Source organism: Ruditapes philippinarum, unplaced genomic scaffold (assembly GCF_026571515.1).
Source record: "Ruditapes philippinarum isolate M1 unplaced genomic scaffold, ASM2657151v2 ctg3385_1_1_1_1, whole genome shotgun sequence".
Taxonomy (NCBI): domain Eukaryota; kingdom Metazoa; phylum Mollusca; class Bivalvia; order Venerida; family Veneridae; genus Ruditapes; species Ruditapes philippinarum.
Window position 1 is genome coordinate 81,478 of NW_026862005.1, and position 18,097 is coordinate 99,574.

Sequence of the window (18,097 nt, forward strand, 5' to 3'; positions counted from 1 at the left end):
TACGTGTGTAATGGTCCTCTTATTTTTTCCATGGATCATTTAAGGGCCTCCGTGGCCGATTGATTTCCAAAAACCACTTGCCCCTAACCGCTGTAGGTTCGACACATACACGGGGCGTCGAACTATTCATGCGAAGATCCCGGTCAAGGTCCAAATGCGCATCACATATGCGCGTGTGCACTTAACAGCTATCGCGTGCGCATGTAATAGTATTGCGTGGCCACGGAAAAGCTATTGTGTGCGCACGTAATAAAAAAAGAAAATTCTATGTCCCCTTTATGCCACCGTGGATACCACCTTGTGTTTGCTAAGGATATTGCTAGTGCCATGAATCATCTATAAAACTTTAAGCATTGAAAATAGACTTATCACAATTGATAACGATAAGACTTGCTGCATATGTGTTTAGGTTCTGGATGCTGCACTTGTAGAAATTTTCATTGTGACATGCAGAAAAGGGATATTCTTTAATTTAATAATTATATTACTCCTATGCTGACAGGAAGTTTTTGACTAACCGGAAGTGACCTCAAAACGGTATTTATAAATACAGAAAACACAGAACAATGGCTGGTAGCCGGTATACAAATGGACATAATCATTACCTTTTAAGAATTTTATGGAAAAAATGTGAGACAAATGTGCTTCGAGTGTCCTTTCTATTGTGTGTCGAACACATCTGTCTCATTTCCAATTTGTCGTAAATATGTATGTTTACGAACACATCGGTCACACTTCGTGAGACAAATGTGCTCCGAGACAAATGTGCTCCTACAATGCTTTCATTGCTGTCTGCCAATTGTTATAAGAGTTTTGTACTTATACATACATTTGACCTTTAAAGACCGTAATGCATGTGTTCCTTAGTATCAAGTTCCTTCATATTGTATGATAAGTATTGCTACTAAATCTTCTCTGTGAGTTGCGTTATGAATTCTATCATATATATCTAACACAACATGGACAAAGACAAAGACTCAAGTTACTTTAACTGTTTTGTGAGTTTTCATTTATCGCTAAGTTTTGTTTGTTTGTTTGACTGGGTTCAAACATTGCACCAACACAGTATAAGCCAATGTTGGAGGAAGATGTTTTGTTTGTTTGTTTGATTGGGTTAAACGTTGTACCGACACAGTATAGGCCAATGTTGGAGGAAGATGTTTTGTATGTTTGTTTGATTGGGATAAACGTTGCACCAACACAGTATATGCCAATGTTGGAGGAAGATGTTTTGTTTGTTTGTTGATTGGGTTAAACGTTGCACAACGCTGTTTTGATCAATGTTTGAGGAAGACCTCAGGTGCCCTTCCGTGCTTGTTTTTCAGGCACGAACGGGCACCTGATTTCCGTTAGCTAAGCTAACTGGATACCTTCTTCACATGGAAAATCCAATAACCCAATCGGGATTCGAACCCAGAGCGGTAAATAATGTTTCACCATATCAACTTGCCATGCATTCATGATTTTTAATGTACCTTTATTTTAGTTAACGCGTATATCAAAAAAAGTCCTGAAATTGGTCCTTTTGAAATTTATCCTAAATTCTCCATTCCAGTGTGTGTTCTACTTGCAGTATTTATATTGGACGTGAATCTAAATAGAAAATGACCTGTGTGTAGGAATGATTTGGTAGGAATTTGAGGGATAGCTACTTGGTAATTTCGTTAAGTTCGGATATTGCAAAAGAAATTTTCGGCATCATCAGGTAAAGATGTATAGTTCTTTTATATTTTATCGCATAACTATGGTAGCTGATTTGAGCCAGGTAGTAGTTTTGTTCTGTTGGGCGCCAGGCGAAAACACAAAAATACAACAAAGTAACCGAATGCTGTCCTATTTTTGTGTTTTCGCCTGGCACCCGAGAGCGAAAACACGACATGGCATAAATCAGCCATCATACATTACAGAGTTTCCTCTGCGGAATTACCAAAATGACGGAGAATAAAAGATAACGTAAAATGAAATAAGTAAATATTTTTCTTCTGTATTCTTATAATGAAATCAAACATTGCCTTCAACGTCAAACTTTGAAATTAAAATTACATGTACAAAATGCGATAAACAAATAACTGTGTATCGCCACAAAAAAAAGTGTTCCTCGTCGCCAAACCCATCCAAAAATAATATATATTTACAATATTTCTTTTCCCATTTCCATTAAAAATAAACCCCCAAAACCCCATACGCCCCAAAAGAAGAATCTTTGAATGTTAAGTTTCCAAACACACAAAACAGAATGTATGTTATGTCAACACACAAAACAGTATGTATGTTATATACGCTTTTTACTTCACATTAGTACACGTTGTTCCCATCGTCCCGGTCACGTTTACAGATGCAAATCGACATAACTATTCCCAGCAGCTGAAAATACAACAAGACCATTTATTTCCTAAAATTTCCTAAATTGTACTTTCACTTTTACCGCAGTGTTATTAAAGAAAAATTGATCTTTTTTTTTGTAAAAACTATTTAAGATATATTAGTATAAATGTGTTGTGAACATAAGTAAATGCACGATTTTAATACAAAATAATCATAAAACAACAATTGGAAGAAAAGATGGCGGAGGTGACCATTTCGGAGAATGTGCAGATCCAAAATGATTCCGGACCAAATTAATTTCAAGACAAATTGACTAATCCGAATAAGAAAGGGATCTAGTTGACTGTGGACAATGCCATTCAAATACATTTGTACAATATATTTGTTCATATAATGTGCAGTTTTTGGTAGTATGTGAAGATTTCATTGGGGAATATCTGGTGCAAGCGGTGTTGAAAATATTAGGCGGCCATCCGTGCATTATTTCAGTCATCTGAGTAGAATCACCTACCTTTCTAAAACTATCTAAATATCTAAATCATATGAACTCATTGACAGTGAATGTAGGGCTCATTTCCATGGGGGTGAGTGGCAAATGATTCGAAGCTATCGGGCGTGGCCACTCGACAGTGGACAATATTACGGAAGTTATTGTTATGGTGTAAACCGCCAACCAATAAAGCTTGAGCTGCTATGTGACCTTAAAGCGTTGGTGGGACTCAAACACATACTTCATGTAAAGAAGAATACAGTTTTACCTGAAACATGGCAATTCCAACAGCCACGCCGATTATAACTGCGACGTGAGATTTAATCTTTTCATTTAAACTGTCGTAGCATCCCTGTAAACAAATCACATAATTTTCTTATACAATAAATAATATTGTAAAAAAGCAAATAAAAGAAAAACGGCCATGGATACAAACAAATTAGTACATTTTTATATTTTAAGTTCAAAACCTTATTAACAGAGAGATGTTGAGCAGCTCAAGTGACCAGTATAATAATAAAATAATAATTGAAACGGTCAGTGTTGGGATTTGCAAGATATTCACGAATTCACGAACATAGGTAGATCTAATACATGTACAGTCGACTCTCGTTATCTCGAAGTCATCGGGACCGTCAACAATATCGAGATAACGAAATGTCGAGATAAACATATTAGGGTTTGAATAAGACAGAAACTGAGATACAGAAAATATCGAAATAAAAATATCGAGATAAACAAACATTTCCATATAGATAAAGAAGGAAGAAAATCGGGACTTTCACAATTTAATCGAGATAACGAAATATCGAGAAAAGCGATGTCGAGATAACGATAGTTGACTGTATACATATGTTCAGATATTATAATATTGAGTAAAGATATTCACGAACAAAGGTAGATTTAATATGCTTATGTTCGGATATTATAATATTGAGTTAAGATATTCACGAAATTAGGTAGATTTAATATGTTTATGTTCGGATATTATAATATTGAGTAAAGATAATTACGAACAAAGGTAGATTTAATATGCTTATGTTCGGATATTATAATATTGAGTTAAGATATTCACGAAATTAGGTAGATTTAATATGTTTATGTTCGGATATTATAATATTGAGTAAAGATAATTACGAACAAAGGTAGATTTAATATGCTTATGTTCGGATATTATAATACTGAGTTAAGATATTCACGAACATATCAAACTATATAAAAACTTCATTACGTATATAGAATGTCAAGTTAATTGTAATCATTAGTGTAAGTAGTCAATCCGCATGCATGTGTAATTATATTTGATCAGCTGGTAGTCACTACCAAGAAATGAATTACAAACTGTAATAAAATATACCATACCAATGTGTGTACATATGAAGACGTTGTGTTGTTGTTGTTCGTTTGAATTTTCACTGCGTCATCTTGACATTTTTTTTCGTCAACTGCTTTCGGATTCTCCGGATCATTATTGCTCAGAAAACAGCACGTGTCAGGAACATAATGTTTATACGGAATCTATAAATAGATATTTCTCGGTATATATTTGGTTATACAAAATAGAAAAATCTTATGTACCCGTTTCTCTATCATTCAAATATTTGTAATTAAATTTTGTCTTCAAGGGTGTTTCGCTTGACTTTTTGGTTGCTAATTAATGAGAAAACATTAAAGCACCAGTTGACGCAGAAGAGCGTCCAGTTACGAGGTTTCACATATGTATGGTAGCTGATTTGTGCCATTCGTGTTTTTGCCCCGCGACCCCGTCAAGCGAAAAGTCGAAAATTAACAAATTAAAATGGCGAGGGCGCGAAGCGAAAATACGCTCATTAGCGAGGGCGCGGGGCAAAATTTAATAAAAACACTTCGCCCCGCGAAGGCGCCGAGCGTGATTTAAGAAATAAAACGGCAGGGTCGCGGACGAAAACACGTTAATTAGCGGGGGCGCGCGGCGAAGTTTTATTTTTAAACTTCGCCCCTCACCCCCGCTTATTCCTGCGACCCCGTCAAGCGAAAAGCTGAGAATTAACAAGTTAAAATGGCGGGGGCGCGGAGCGAAAACCCGCTAATTAGCGTTTTTAGCTCCTCGCCCCCACGGTTTTACTTCTTAAATCTCGTCCCGCGCTACTGCGAGGCGAAGTTTTTTTATATTAAACTTCGCCCCGTGCCCCAGCTTTTCAGCGTTTTTTCGTCCCCCGACCCTGCCGTTTTAACTTTTCAATAAAATTAAATAAGGAAATAATTATAAGGAAAAATATAAACAAAGATAATTAATGCACTGAAAAAAAACCCCTTTAATCTTTAATCAATATTGGTAACATTTTACAATCCTTCTCTAACATTGGATGTCTTTTGTATATCTTTTTTTTTTTTTTTTTTTTTTTTTTTTTTTGAGGCAGCGAAAACCACGGGGAGGAAGTGTTACACGAAGGATGGAGTTCTTATGATAACTTGTTTGGAGTTCTTATGATAACTGTCACGGAGTTCCAGGAAAACGTTACGGATTTCTGTGGAAAACTTTTCTATATACTTGGAGAACTCGCGTAAATGATGGTTATTTTTAACTTTAAATGGGGAGTTTGAGGTGCTAAATTTAACTTTGATAATTAAGCTTGCCCTACATATTGTATTTTGTTTCAGAAAAAATATTTTAGTCCATATTTCGTCGCCTTTTTAAAAAAAATCTGGTAGTTTTGAGAAAAATTACCAAATTACTTGCTAATTCGTACATATTGACCTTTTCATTTGTGATCTTCACCGTTGCTATACATAATCACCTAATTATTATGGAGAGTTGCAAACATAAAGCCAAGGCTAATAAATTTATACCCGATTTTTCAAATGTTACGGAGTTCTTGCGATAACTCAAAATATGTCCTGGAGTTCTTATGATAACTTTTGTTACTGCCAGTATGTTTTTGTGCTTAATCACGGCACGTTTAAGCGTATTTTATTAGTCAATAAGTGTGTAAATCATTATGAAGCATAGTACGCTTATCATTTGCACAAAAATTTGGTTATATAACGTTGGTTTTGATCGTGTTTTTCAGTTCAATAGATATTTTTCTTACCTCCGTTTCTTGTGTTTTTTTGTGTTTGTTTTGGTCATTTTGTGTGTGTGTTTTTTATTTTATTGGAATGACTGTAAACATACTTGATGTAGAGCATTTACTTACAGGATAAAAAGACGCTTTGAATTTAATACTCAAGCATGATTTCGTCATATACTAGTATCAATATTCCTGGCAGTTTTAGAGAACATTTAGAACAATTTCTAAAAGGTATCAGTTTTTTGTCATAGAAACGTATAAAGTTCTATGACAATGATATGACGATAGAAAGTAAGTCTTCAATAAGATATGTGAGTCACCGTAAGGTTCATGCCGTTTATCGACCCTGTTCCTTTCTCTATTAAATCCAATGTAGCATCACGTGACGTACAACAATCTCCATATTTCGGAAAATTACTGCATACATTTTTCTTATCAAAGTTGGAGTCCTAGTTGTGAAAATTTTGCAACAACTTTTGCTGTAACTGATTTACAAAAATATATTGTCGAACTTCTTTCGCTCGAACCCGTAGGGCACGTGCAAATCTGTCGAAGAGATCGGTAGTAATCGGGTGATTTTTTATGCATAAAAAGATCATACATTTCGGTGCATGGGTGTGAAGGGTATCCCGGTTACATACGATACATGGTATATTATGATACAATTTACTTAGCCGCTTTTGAGCCCAACTACTTATTGTCTGCTTTAGAAAGGCAGTTGCTTAACACATGTAACTGAGAAAAAAGTGTAAGTTTTAAACAATTTTCCTTGGCGGTTTAAGCCATGTTACTGCTGAATACAGGTGGCCGCTGATTCAGGTTTCCCTGAAGATTTTTGTTTGTTTGTTTCATTTTACGCCTTTTCCCAACAGTATTTCAGTCCTATGGGCGGGTAGTTTCCTAACCATCGTTCCTGGAGAGTTACTCCAGTACTAGACTACCTTCCTCCGTGCTAAACTACCAAAGCATCTCCCGGGGATTGAACCCACGTCAGAGAGGTAACTGGATTCGATTCAAATCCCTCGACCACGGAGGCGGTCGTTCCTGAAGATAGCTTAGCACCTGTTTATCCTATATAGACTGTACACCAAAGCAGTTTCATGTCTTCTCCAGATATATTGAATGATCGTGTTTTAATTTTGCCACATGACCTCAATGTTGCATTTGCGGAAACTTATGACATAAAACTTTTGTTGACGAACAGTATACACAGAAACATTTAGTGCATTCGTTGGGTTTTATAATGTCAATATGATTTCGCACAAATTTAATTAGGAACTAAAACACGATCAAAACCAACGTTATATAACCAAATTTTTGTGCAAATGATAAGCGTACTATGCTTCATAATGATTTATACACTTATTGACTAATAAAATACGCTTAAATGTGCCGTAATTAAGCACAAGAAACACACTGGCAGTAACAAAAGTTATCATAAGAACTCCAGGACATATTTTGAGTTATCACAAGAACTCCGTAACATTTGAAAAATCGGGTATACATTTGTTAGCTCGGGCTTTATGTTTGCAACTCTCCACTATAATTAGGTGATTATGTATAGCAACGAAGAAGATCACAAATGAAAAGGTCAATATGTACGAATTAGCAAATAATTTGGAAATTTTTCTCAAAACTACCAGATTTTTTTTTAAACGGCGACGAAATATGGACTAAAAGATTTTTTCTGAAACATAATTCAATATGTAGGGCAAGCTTAATTATCAAAGTTTAATTTAGCACCTCAAACTCCCAATTTAAAGTTAAAAATAACCATTATTTACGCGAGTTCTCCAAGTATATAGAAAAGTTTTCCACAGAAATCCGTAACGTTTTCCAGGAACTCCGTGACAGTTATCATAAGAACTCAAAACAAGTTATCATAAGAACTCCATCCTTCGTGTAACACTTCCTCCCCCGTGGAAAACAACTTGAAAAACGTGCCTTATCATAAATAACTGTAATGTAGCCAACGATTTATCTATTTATTCATTTATTTATTTCTATTACAAAAATAGAAAACATTATGCCATTGTGATCACACAGTTATAGTATATGAAACTCGTTAGTTTCGCCTCGCCATTTTTTAGCAGAAACATCCCTTGATGTCGCCCCAGCCAGTGTTATATCCTCGTAACTAACTCGTTTCATGTACTATAACTATTACTTACATTTACAGAAACCCACTCATTTGGGTTAAGCAAAGATGACCTTGCTACCCAGCGGTAACTGTAAGATTACTCAATCGGCTGTTAGGTTGGTACACTGCAGTCAGCTACTAACCAACGTGAAACACTTTTTTCATCGTACAGTCAATACTTTTTTAACCAAACTTGCCAATACATGCATTTCAGTTTTCCTGAGTATACATTTATAAAGTTTCCCCCACTCTAAACTTATTTAAACCTTTCTTGTTTGCATTTTGAAATTTATACATTACCGAGGTAAAGTTGATACTTTTATAATCCTTTGGTCCTTGTGAGCCACAGCAACTCAGCTGAAGTAAAAAAACAAACACCACATGATTTTTATGACAGTAGCTTCATAGAAATACGATACGTTAATAAATAATCATAAGCATGACATGTTGCATTGTCACACAACGATAACAAAAACCCAACAAGTCATGCATCGTTGTTGAAATCCCATTGCCTCCAAAACAGCCATGACTTTGACTCTTTGGTTTATATACAGTTGAGTCCAAAGATGTAAGCAAGAATACATGGTAAGTTAAAAACTTTTAAACACTGATGACAATGTCAATATTGGCATTGCCAAAAAGTTTATTTTTCTAATAGTATTGCTTAACGTTTTCATCTATAAATATTATATGTTTATTACAAGTACATCCGATTTCCTGGATGTTGACAGAGACAATAAATAAAAAATAACAAGGAAATCAAAATCATGGTAGATATTAGAATAAAAAACTGTTGAATGTGATATTTATACCCATGTTTGCATGTAGTCCCACGCCTTTGGTAGAAGACCATTACCAGGCTTGTATTTCTGGAACGATTTGGTTAGCACAGACGGTAAATTATGATCAATCTAAAAAAAACAAATACGCAGTTTGACAATGACATGATAGACAATAATTCATGACAAAAACAATTATTGCACCTTTTGAGAACTATTTTTTACGCGGAATAATTGTTAACTGATTGAAAAAGGTCAGAAGTAATGTTATAATGACTTAATAAAACCGTTAACTGCACAGAAATCATTTAGATCTATTTTTTAGCGCAGAAGTATGTACATGTATTACCATAGTTAACCCGACAGTAACTAAGGAATAAAAGTGTTAATAAGAATTCAAAATAACATATACATACACTCATTTTAAAATGGCATATTAATATCCGTCACGAGTTCGTAAAAGTGCGGCATACATCGACATTTTCCGTCCTTACGAAGATAAAAAAACATCATCGCTAAGGATGCCATGGATTCGAATCTCACCAGTCTTAAATAGTACACAAAGGGCAATCTATGTCCAACCAACCGGAAACAATAATTATATATTACATGGAAATCAAGGTGTATTACCTTTCCTTTAAATACTGCTGCCGAAATGCCTCCAGCGAACTCTCCAATAAATATTATAACAAGAAACACGATGTACTGAAAATGTAAGTAATAATTATGTTATATAGAACATATATTGAACATGTACAGCATAATAATACTAACATATTTGAACGGCAGTTTATAGAAAAATCCTAAGGAAAAAAACACTAGAAATGTTTTCGTAGGACTACATTCCACTGTTGAGTCAGTCTACTGGACAGACAGAAAGGAAATTCTTCATGACTCCCCCTACGCTTAAGTGAAGGGCATTAAATTGACATCCAATCTTGATTTTTTCCAATATTAAGAATACATCCTAAAATATGCTTAAAAACAAAATAAAAACAATCAAAATCCTACATGCACAACGCATGCACGGACGGATGGACAAATGCAAATCTAAATGCACCCCTCTAGAAGGGGGATAATAAGCTAACAGCAAAAAACATGATAATAAAAAACGCATACCGGGTATTACAATTACAAAAAATCAGAGGAAGAACACCTAAAATAAGGATAATAAAAAAGGAACAATCAAAACAAATAATACGGCGCTTATATCGGGAAAGTAAAAAATGACTCTTGATTACGGTGTACAAAAAGTGTCAACTACAATATTTTGTTGTTTTTTTATGTGAAGAGTCTTACTTAAATTATACATTTATGCAGTTATTGAATTTGATACAGACCCATTGCTATTGCTATATAAGGCGTTAAGAAAATTGTTCATCAACTTACACCAACGATAAAGAACTTGGTCTTGCTGGCACAGCATGCAGCCAGGAAACCGAAGGCACTGACAACCAGAACAAAACTGCCGAACCCAATTAGAACATAAGCAGCTGTCGAGAGGGATTTGTCATCGGAGTCGAACTCGACCAAGTTCTGCATGTTAACCACATTTTTGTCGACCCTGACCCATATTCCTACACCCAACACTGCAATTCCTGAGAGCTGCAAGATTTAGAAAGTAAATTTTGGAGAGAGCGTTCTATGAGGTATGTTTAAAAATATGTTTTACTAACATTATTTTTAAAAATATATTAAGATATGCAAACTTATTGGAGTCAATGGTCATCTTTTGGGATCATGATGTCACCATATGCTAAAGTGATAATAATTGGTCGTAAGGCGGTCCTAAACTGTATTTATAGTAACTGTTGTACATTTTCTATGATTGATTATTATGTATTTTAGATCCCTTAAAAATAAAATGACGATCTAGACATTACCGAAGTTAAATTCAAAGTGAAAAATAAGCTTCTAATCGACTGAAATATTTTGACAAACGTAATGAAGCAATTGTTTAAATTAATTTTTTCTCGAACTTACCTCATTACAATTGGGAAAGGGCGTGGGGTAGAGAGAAATGACCCTGTCCCCTTGAGATTTAGCCATTGTGTCATAAATTGAATACATCAAGATCCCAGATCCCTCTTGAACATATACAATACCTCTTGTCGAAATTTTGACAGCCCCTCTGGCCCCTAGATTCACACTTGTTAGCACAAAAAAGTGCACGAGATTAACCACCTGTCATATTATGATGATGTAAGTATGCAGAAGAAATAGTTTGAGGTATACGGAATACGTTATTTCAAATACGGTTAGCGTTTTATATTGTTCGTGAAACATCTTCAAATCTCACAAGATAAGTTTGTAAGTTTACATAACATGAGCTAACTCTGTTTAAAGATAATGCGAATTAAATTAGATTACGGGATGACACTTGAGGGATTTGTCATCACTTTTTACCTCAATATATAAGGTCACGGGCATTTACAATTGTGAACGGCAAAATGTATACATTCTTACCACCAATAGCTCGTATCGATTCGGTTAATTTTGTAACTTTCTGTATATCATTTTGATAAGTGACGGTTTGCTGCCATGTTGCTGCAGAGGTCATAAAGATCTTTTTTATCTCCACAGAGATACAGAAAGAGACGAAGTATACCGAAGTTTCACGAGTTCTAATCTCTATAACATTTTCCCTAACCAATATAGTTTCAAGTGTTTTATCGCACGGTGATAAGGTGTTCGTTCAACTACCTCGAACACCCGATTGTTAAAATTCGTACATGTATATATTTTACACACATTTTTGTCACAGACAAAATATTTTGAATCGATTCAATCGAAAATAACGCAGTTGTAAATATCGTTTTTTAGACAACGTTATTTGCATATCGATCAAATGTTATCAATGTCTAGTTTATGATAAAACATACTTTGATTTCGCGTTCCAATGTCACGTACATTTTGTTAAGAATTAAGGCAAGTTTTATACAAGTACTTGAACCTTAATTAGTTTCATTTATCTCTAAATTCCATTAATTTACAGCTTTTCATAAACAGAAGGGCCAAGAAAATAGGTCTCATTTTTTTAACATGCCTAAAACGGGTTTAAGTAAGAAAGAAAGATGTCAGAATATGCAAAATAGTCCTTACTGCAATTATCGCGCAGTAGAAATATGGTGAAAAGTATTGCAAAATCAGTCAATGATCGCATATAACAGTCAAATTATTACTTGAATCTTGAACCTTTTTATATTTCACAAAATCATAGTACATTTTTCTTTGATTTTCAAGTTTGATCCTCTTAAATTATTTTGGCTCGTATGGAGGCGTGCAGCTTTAGATCATTTTATCAGTCTAATACACCATTTTCACTGCATCGCTTAAAATAATTGGTTTTGAACTTAACATCGACTCCCAAACATTGTGTTAGTATTTTCCTTAGTGATTAATGAATTCAGAAAAAATAATATATTTTCAAGTGTTTTATCGCACGGTGATAAGGTGTTCGTTCAACTACCTCTTCAGTCGTTTTTCCTTAATACCTGCGAACACCCGATTATTAACGTTCTTACATGTATATGGAACGCCGTGACTGTCTTATGCTATCAATGTTTTTGCTATCTTGTGAAATGATGATATTATTTTGTCATTTAAGCATATTAACATGTGCAATTTACATCATATCTTGTCTAAAGACAATGATGACTTGTTCAAACAGCATGTAAACTTGTCAAATAATCATTATGACATGTGCAGACAACATGTTAACTTGTCAAAGTATCATGATGACTTGTGCAAACGACATGTTAACTAGTCAAAATATCATGATGACTTGTGAAAGCGACATGTTAACTTGTCAAAATTTCATGATGACATGTGCAAACAGTATGTTAACTTGTCGAATTATCGTGATGGCATGCTCATAATACCTTTATATAAGTTAACATGTGTTTTGCACAAGTCATCACGATTCTTTGACAAATTATCATGTTGTCTGCACAAGTCATCATGATAATTTGACAAGTTAACATGGCATTTGCACAAGTCATCATGATATATTGACAAGTTAGAATGGAGTTTGCACAAGTTATCACGATACCTTGACAAGTTAACATGCTGTTTGCACATGTCATCATGAAATTTTGACATTTAACATGTCGCTTTCACAAGTCACCATGCTACTTGGACAAGTTAGCAAGTTGTTTGCACATATTATCACGATGATTTGACAAGTTAACATACTGTTTGCACATGTCATAATGAAATTTTGACAAGTTAGCATGGCATTTGCACAAGTCATCATTATACTTGGACAAGTTAACATGTTGTTTGCACAAGTCATCATGATACTTGGACAAGTTAACATGCTGTATGCACATGTCATAACGATAATTCGACAAGTTAACATGCTGTTTACACATGTCATCATGGAATTTTGACATGTTAGCATGGCATTTGCACAAGTTAACAGTGCGTTTTGACATGTCAGCATGATACAAGATAACATGTCCTTTGCACAAGTCATCACGATTCTTTGACATGTTCACATGTTGTCTTCACTAGTCATCATGGTAATTTGACATGTTAACATGCTGTTTGCACATGTCATCACGATAATTCGACAAGTTAACATGTCGTTTGCACAAGTCATAATTATACTTTGACAAGTTAACATGGCGTTTGCACAACACAAGTCATCATGATACTTTGACAAGTTAACATGCTGTTGAAACTTTGACAAGTTAACATGCTGTATGCAGATGTCATCACAATAATTCGAAAAGTTAACATGTCGTTTGCACAAGTCATCATTACATTTTGACAAGTTACTATGACATTTGCACAAGTCATCATTATACTTTGGCAAGTTAACATGTTGTTTGCACAAGTCATCACGATACTTTGACAAGTTAACATGTTGTCTGCACATGTCATCATAACAATTTGACAAGTTAACATGCTGTTTGTACAAGTGAGCATGTTTCTTTGACAAGACATGATGTAAATTGCACATGTTAACATGCTCAAACGACAAAATAATATCATCGTTTCACAAGATAACAAAAACATTGATTACATAAGACAGTCACGGCGTTCCATACTAGTACATATTTTTACACAAATGTCACAGACAAAATATTTTGAATCGATTCAATCGAAAATAACCTAGTTGTAAATATCGTTTTTTAGACAACGTTATTTGCATATCGATCAAATGTTATCAATGTCTAGTTTATGATAAAACGTACTTTGATTTCGCGTTCCAATGTCACGTACATTTTGTTAAGAATTAAGGCAAGTTTTATACAAGTACTTGAACCTTAATTAGTTTCAGTTTATCTCTAAATTCCATTAATTTACAGCTTTTCATAAACAGAAGGGCCAAGAAAATAGGTCTCATTTTTTAACATGCCTAATTTAGTTAAGTAAGAAAGAAAAGAAAGAAAGAAAGATGTCAGATTATGCAAAATAGTCCTTACTGCGTTTGTCACGCAGTAGAAATATGGTGAAAAATATCGCAAAATCAGTCATTGATCGCATATCGCATGCAAATTATTACTTGAACATTGAATCTTTTTTATATTCATGCAATCATAGTACATTTTTCTTTGATTTTCAAGTTCGATTCTCTTGAAATATTTTGGCTCGTATGGAGGCGTGCAGCTTTAAATCATTTTATCAGTCTAATACACCATGTACACTGCATCGCTTAAAATAATTGGTTTTGAACTTAACATCGACACCCAAACATTGTGTTAGTATTTTCCTTAGTGATTAATGAATTCAGAAAAAAATAATAATGATAATTTTTAATAATAATGATGATAATAATAATGATAATAAAAGAATAATAATAATAATTATGATAATAATAATAATTATGATAATAATAATAAATAATAATAAAGATAAAATAATAATAACAATAAAAATTGATTCCTGTTTAGTTATTTTTTCTCATTTCTGCATGTAACAAATATCATTTAATTAATGGCCAACTAGTAATGGTTAAAACTTGGACCGAGAAACTTACTTTGTTTCCTAGGATTTTATCAATTATCAATTTTTTATACAATAATATTATACATGTATAATCTTATGGTGTTATCATATGGATAAGATAATTGGTCGGACGATTTTAATACATGTGTACGTACAATGTATCTGATTATATATAATACTGCACGTTTATAACATCTCTTTACATTGGATAATCGCAGCTCGGGTTATATTTGCAAAACACCGTTTATATAGGGCCATATAACCTGTCAAAAAATCTTTATAACTAATAATATACGCGTACGTATACTCACCAGAAATATGATGTTGAATGTAATAAGCCCAAACTTTGCTAAGCATTCGCCACAGCTTCCCATTCTTAAAACTACAAACAAAAGAAACGAAACTCAACAATAAAACATGTAATACATATTGTTAATGCTATAACTTGAGGATGGTATCTACTAAGATGAGGGTCTTTTGACAGATCTAGGTCTAATATTGTGCAAATTGCTAAATATGAGCCCTTTGAATATTAAATTCCACGAATTTAAACTCCATAGAAAATGTCTTTTTGAACAAAATCACGAATTTGTATTGAAAATTAGGAACAAAAGAAATGTATATACTTAAGGTATCAACTGCATAATTATAACATTTACTACAAGTATTGAATCGGGCAAAACGTGGATGAAACATTAGCTACATGTTTTACTCTATAGGTCACACATTGAGTAAAACAAGTAAGAAGTTCTGAAATATGTTCCCCTTGTATAATGGTTTCAAGCAATGTATAAAGAGCAAATAAGAACTTTTTTTCGAAGCAAAGTATATTAGGAAAAATAAAGACTTTAAATAAAGACTAAAAATAAACTGTTCCCCACTTACATGAATGAGTAATTTATAAAGTAATATAATTATAAATAGCTATTCTTCCTCAGAGTTGATTAAGCAAAACAATTAAATGAGGGAACGAATAATAATAAAAGCAGTAGCGGCGTGGCCAAGTGGCTAGTTAAAACTCTAAGGATTGCTGACCGCATTTGGGTTCAAACCCTGTCAGGGGCAAGCCGTTGTTTCTTTGAGCAAGAAACTTAACATTCATTCTTAGTACTGGTTGGTTCCAGGAACGGATTCGAGAGTGTTTCAATAAGCCTATAGCTAAAATAAATGTATATAAACTAAAGCAGCATGCCTCCAGATCTATGCTAATTAAGATGGAAGTTTTGAAAATGTATTTTAAAGTAACATATTGGGAAGTGAACTAAGAAAGTATTTTACACATTGCAAAAGGAGGTCAAAATATGCAAAAATAGCTCTTACTATACGTTAGTATCTCGGTAGAAATATGGGGATAAACACTGCAAAATCAGTCATTAATCGCATATAACATGTATTATATGACTTTGCAACAATTTACATTTTTTGTTTTCAAGTTTGATTATCTGGAAAGGTTTTTGGTTAATCTATGGAGGCATGCAGCTTTAAAGGGGGATATAAGATAATATAACTTTGCAAGATATACATGTTTTTGGATATGCGATGTATAGTAACCGCATGACATGCATGTTTAATAGTTTTATCGCGCACTTATACAATCCATATCACATTGCAAGATATCAATGTTGTTAAGATATAACCAATAATTTATAGCATTGCATGTAACCTTCAGTAACGGGAGCACAATATTATTCAAACATTGTCAAGTGCTGTATTAGTATATAAAACACTGATTTTTTGCATCAGACATGTACTTCCCTTATCTAGTAAAAAACAACATGTGTTTTCATGTATATAGTTGAGAAAGTTTGCGTATGAATAAAATTTTGATAAGGACTTCCCAACATTCAATAAATGCTTCAGAAAATGGCTTTTTAAACAAGAATTTCCTGTCGTTATCTCGCTAACATTGAACACTGAGTACGTTCAATTGATTTGATCAATGGTTTTGATTATTTTGTATTAACAACGTAAATACGAAGAAAAATAAAATACATGTATAACAAATGTTTTTTAAATAAATCAAATAAGGCTCTGACAAAATATTTGCGACTTCAAAATTGAAAAAAAATCTTGCAGCGTATTTGTTTCATTAAATTATTTTGGTAATTATTCGCCAAATGTTGTGTTCTTTGGTTCTGAAAATGATACAGGACTACTAATTTACAGTCAGCCGAAGTACCATGGTCTCATTCCAAGGCATGTCATATTGACCGAAAAGTGGCTTCATATCTGCGTCACATTGGTGGAATTCGACACTGACCGTAACTAGACATTTTTGTTTCAATGCTCACAGTGTCACGCGAGTTTATTTGACTTATACGAAGTTTATAAAACTATGAGTGTAGTTCATTTAACAAATACATGTATACTGAACTAATTAATTCGTGAAAGCAAAAAGTAGACATTTACAAATATACAAATATCGCCACACAGTGAAATTATCAAAAATTTATAAAGGGATGTTGTTACTTGTTTAAAATAGTATGATTTATCAATCAGTGATACATGAAAATTTAAAACAAAACACACCAACATTAAATGAGTGTATTTTTCAGTAATCTTTTCGATGCTAATAAAGAAATGTAAAATAATCAAACGCTTACTTTCTTGTGTAGACGATTAACTTAAATTAATTGAGAACATTTTCGAGTTCAACGACAAGCCATAATAAAAATAACAATGTAGCCAAAGTTAATTTACATATTAAAGTTCACAAATTGAAAATATATTCTAAATATGTCAATAAATGATAATAATAATATTATATTCATTTACCTTTATGCTGTTACGTCAAATCTAATATTTTTTCTACGTCTGTATCTTAAATACTCCCAATATTCAAAATAATTTAGACACTGGTTTCACTATCAAATAGGTCAGATAGGAACATTGTTACGCCCCCTTTGTGTTTACTTTCTGATTACGTGAGTCAAACTGTAGATACACACATGTATGTACCCGTTGCTTACAGGTGCTTTCGTAATGAAGAGGTGCTATTTTGAAATGAAATATATAGAAAAAAATTAAACTTGAATTTTAATAATAATCAAAGAAATTGAGCAATTCCCATTCTTCATTTTCTTTTTTGCAAATATAGGTATATACACTTATCTACAATTTTGATCTTAATTTTTTCACTGAAATTAAAAAAAAAACCAAAACACATACGATAGAAAAAATTAAATTAATGAAAATAAGTTGTTTTTTTCTTCGTTTTTTTTTAAAATAAATCATAGAGCGGAATCTCTTGGTATCTAAAATATCTTGGTACGAATGTTGTGGTACGAGTATACCGTGTGACGATGACCATATTTATATAGGTTAATGCACTGTTTACAAAATGGACTGATACGCCGGG

The 18,097-nt window shown here is 33.4% G+C and overlaps 1 protein-coding gene across 1 annotated transcript; it reads right to left on the minus strand.

Moving 5' to 3' along the window:
- Nucleotides 1–1,964: 1,964 nt before the first annotated feature.
- On the minus strand, nt 1,965–17,692 carry LOC132717610 (tetraspanin-7-like). Its single transcript, XM_060701104.1, has 9 exons — nt 17,515–17,692; nt 15,051–15,121; nt 10,174–10,389; nt 9,415–9,489; nt 8,818–8,916; nt 8,306–8,362; nt 4,178–4,333; nt 3,084–3,167; nt 1,965–2,364 (listed from the first exon to the last, which is right to left on the minus strand). The coding sequence occupies exons 2-9, from the start codon at nt 15,111–15,113 to the stop codon at nt 2,296–2,298; spliced, it is 819 nt and encodes a 272-aa protein (XP_060557087.1). The 5' UTR covers nt 15,114–15,121; nt 17,515–17,692; the 3' UTR covers nt 1,965–2,295.
- Between the last annotated feature and the right edge of the window lie 405 nt (nt 17,693–18,097).

What these genes read in the sequence shown, in the direction of transcription:
- LOC132717610 (XM_060701104.1), bottom strand. Translation starts at nt 15,113, where the DNA reads ATGGGAAGCTGTGGCGAATGCTTAGCAAAGTTTGGGCTTATTACATTC. An exon ending in CATTCAACATCATATTTCTG is followed by an intron (nt 10,390 to 15,050) that starts GTGAGTATACGT and finishes TAAATCTTGCAG; the next exon opens with CTCTCAGGAATTGCAGTGTT. An exon ending in GGGACTACATGCAAACATGG is followed by an intron (nt 8,363 to 8,817) that starts GTATAAATATCA and finishes TTTTTACTTCAG; the next exon opens with CTGAGTTGCTGTGGCTCACA.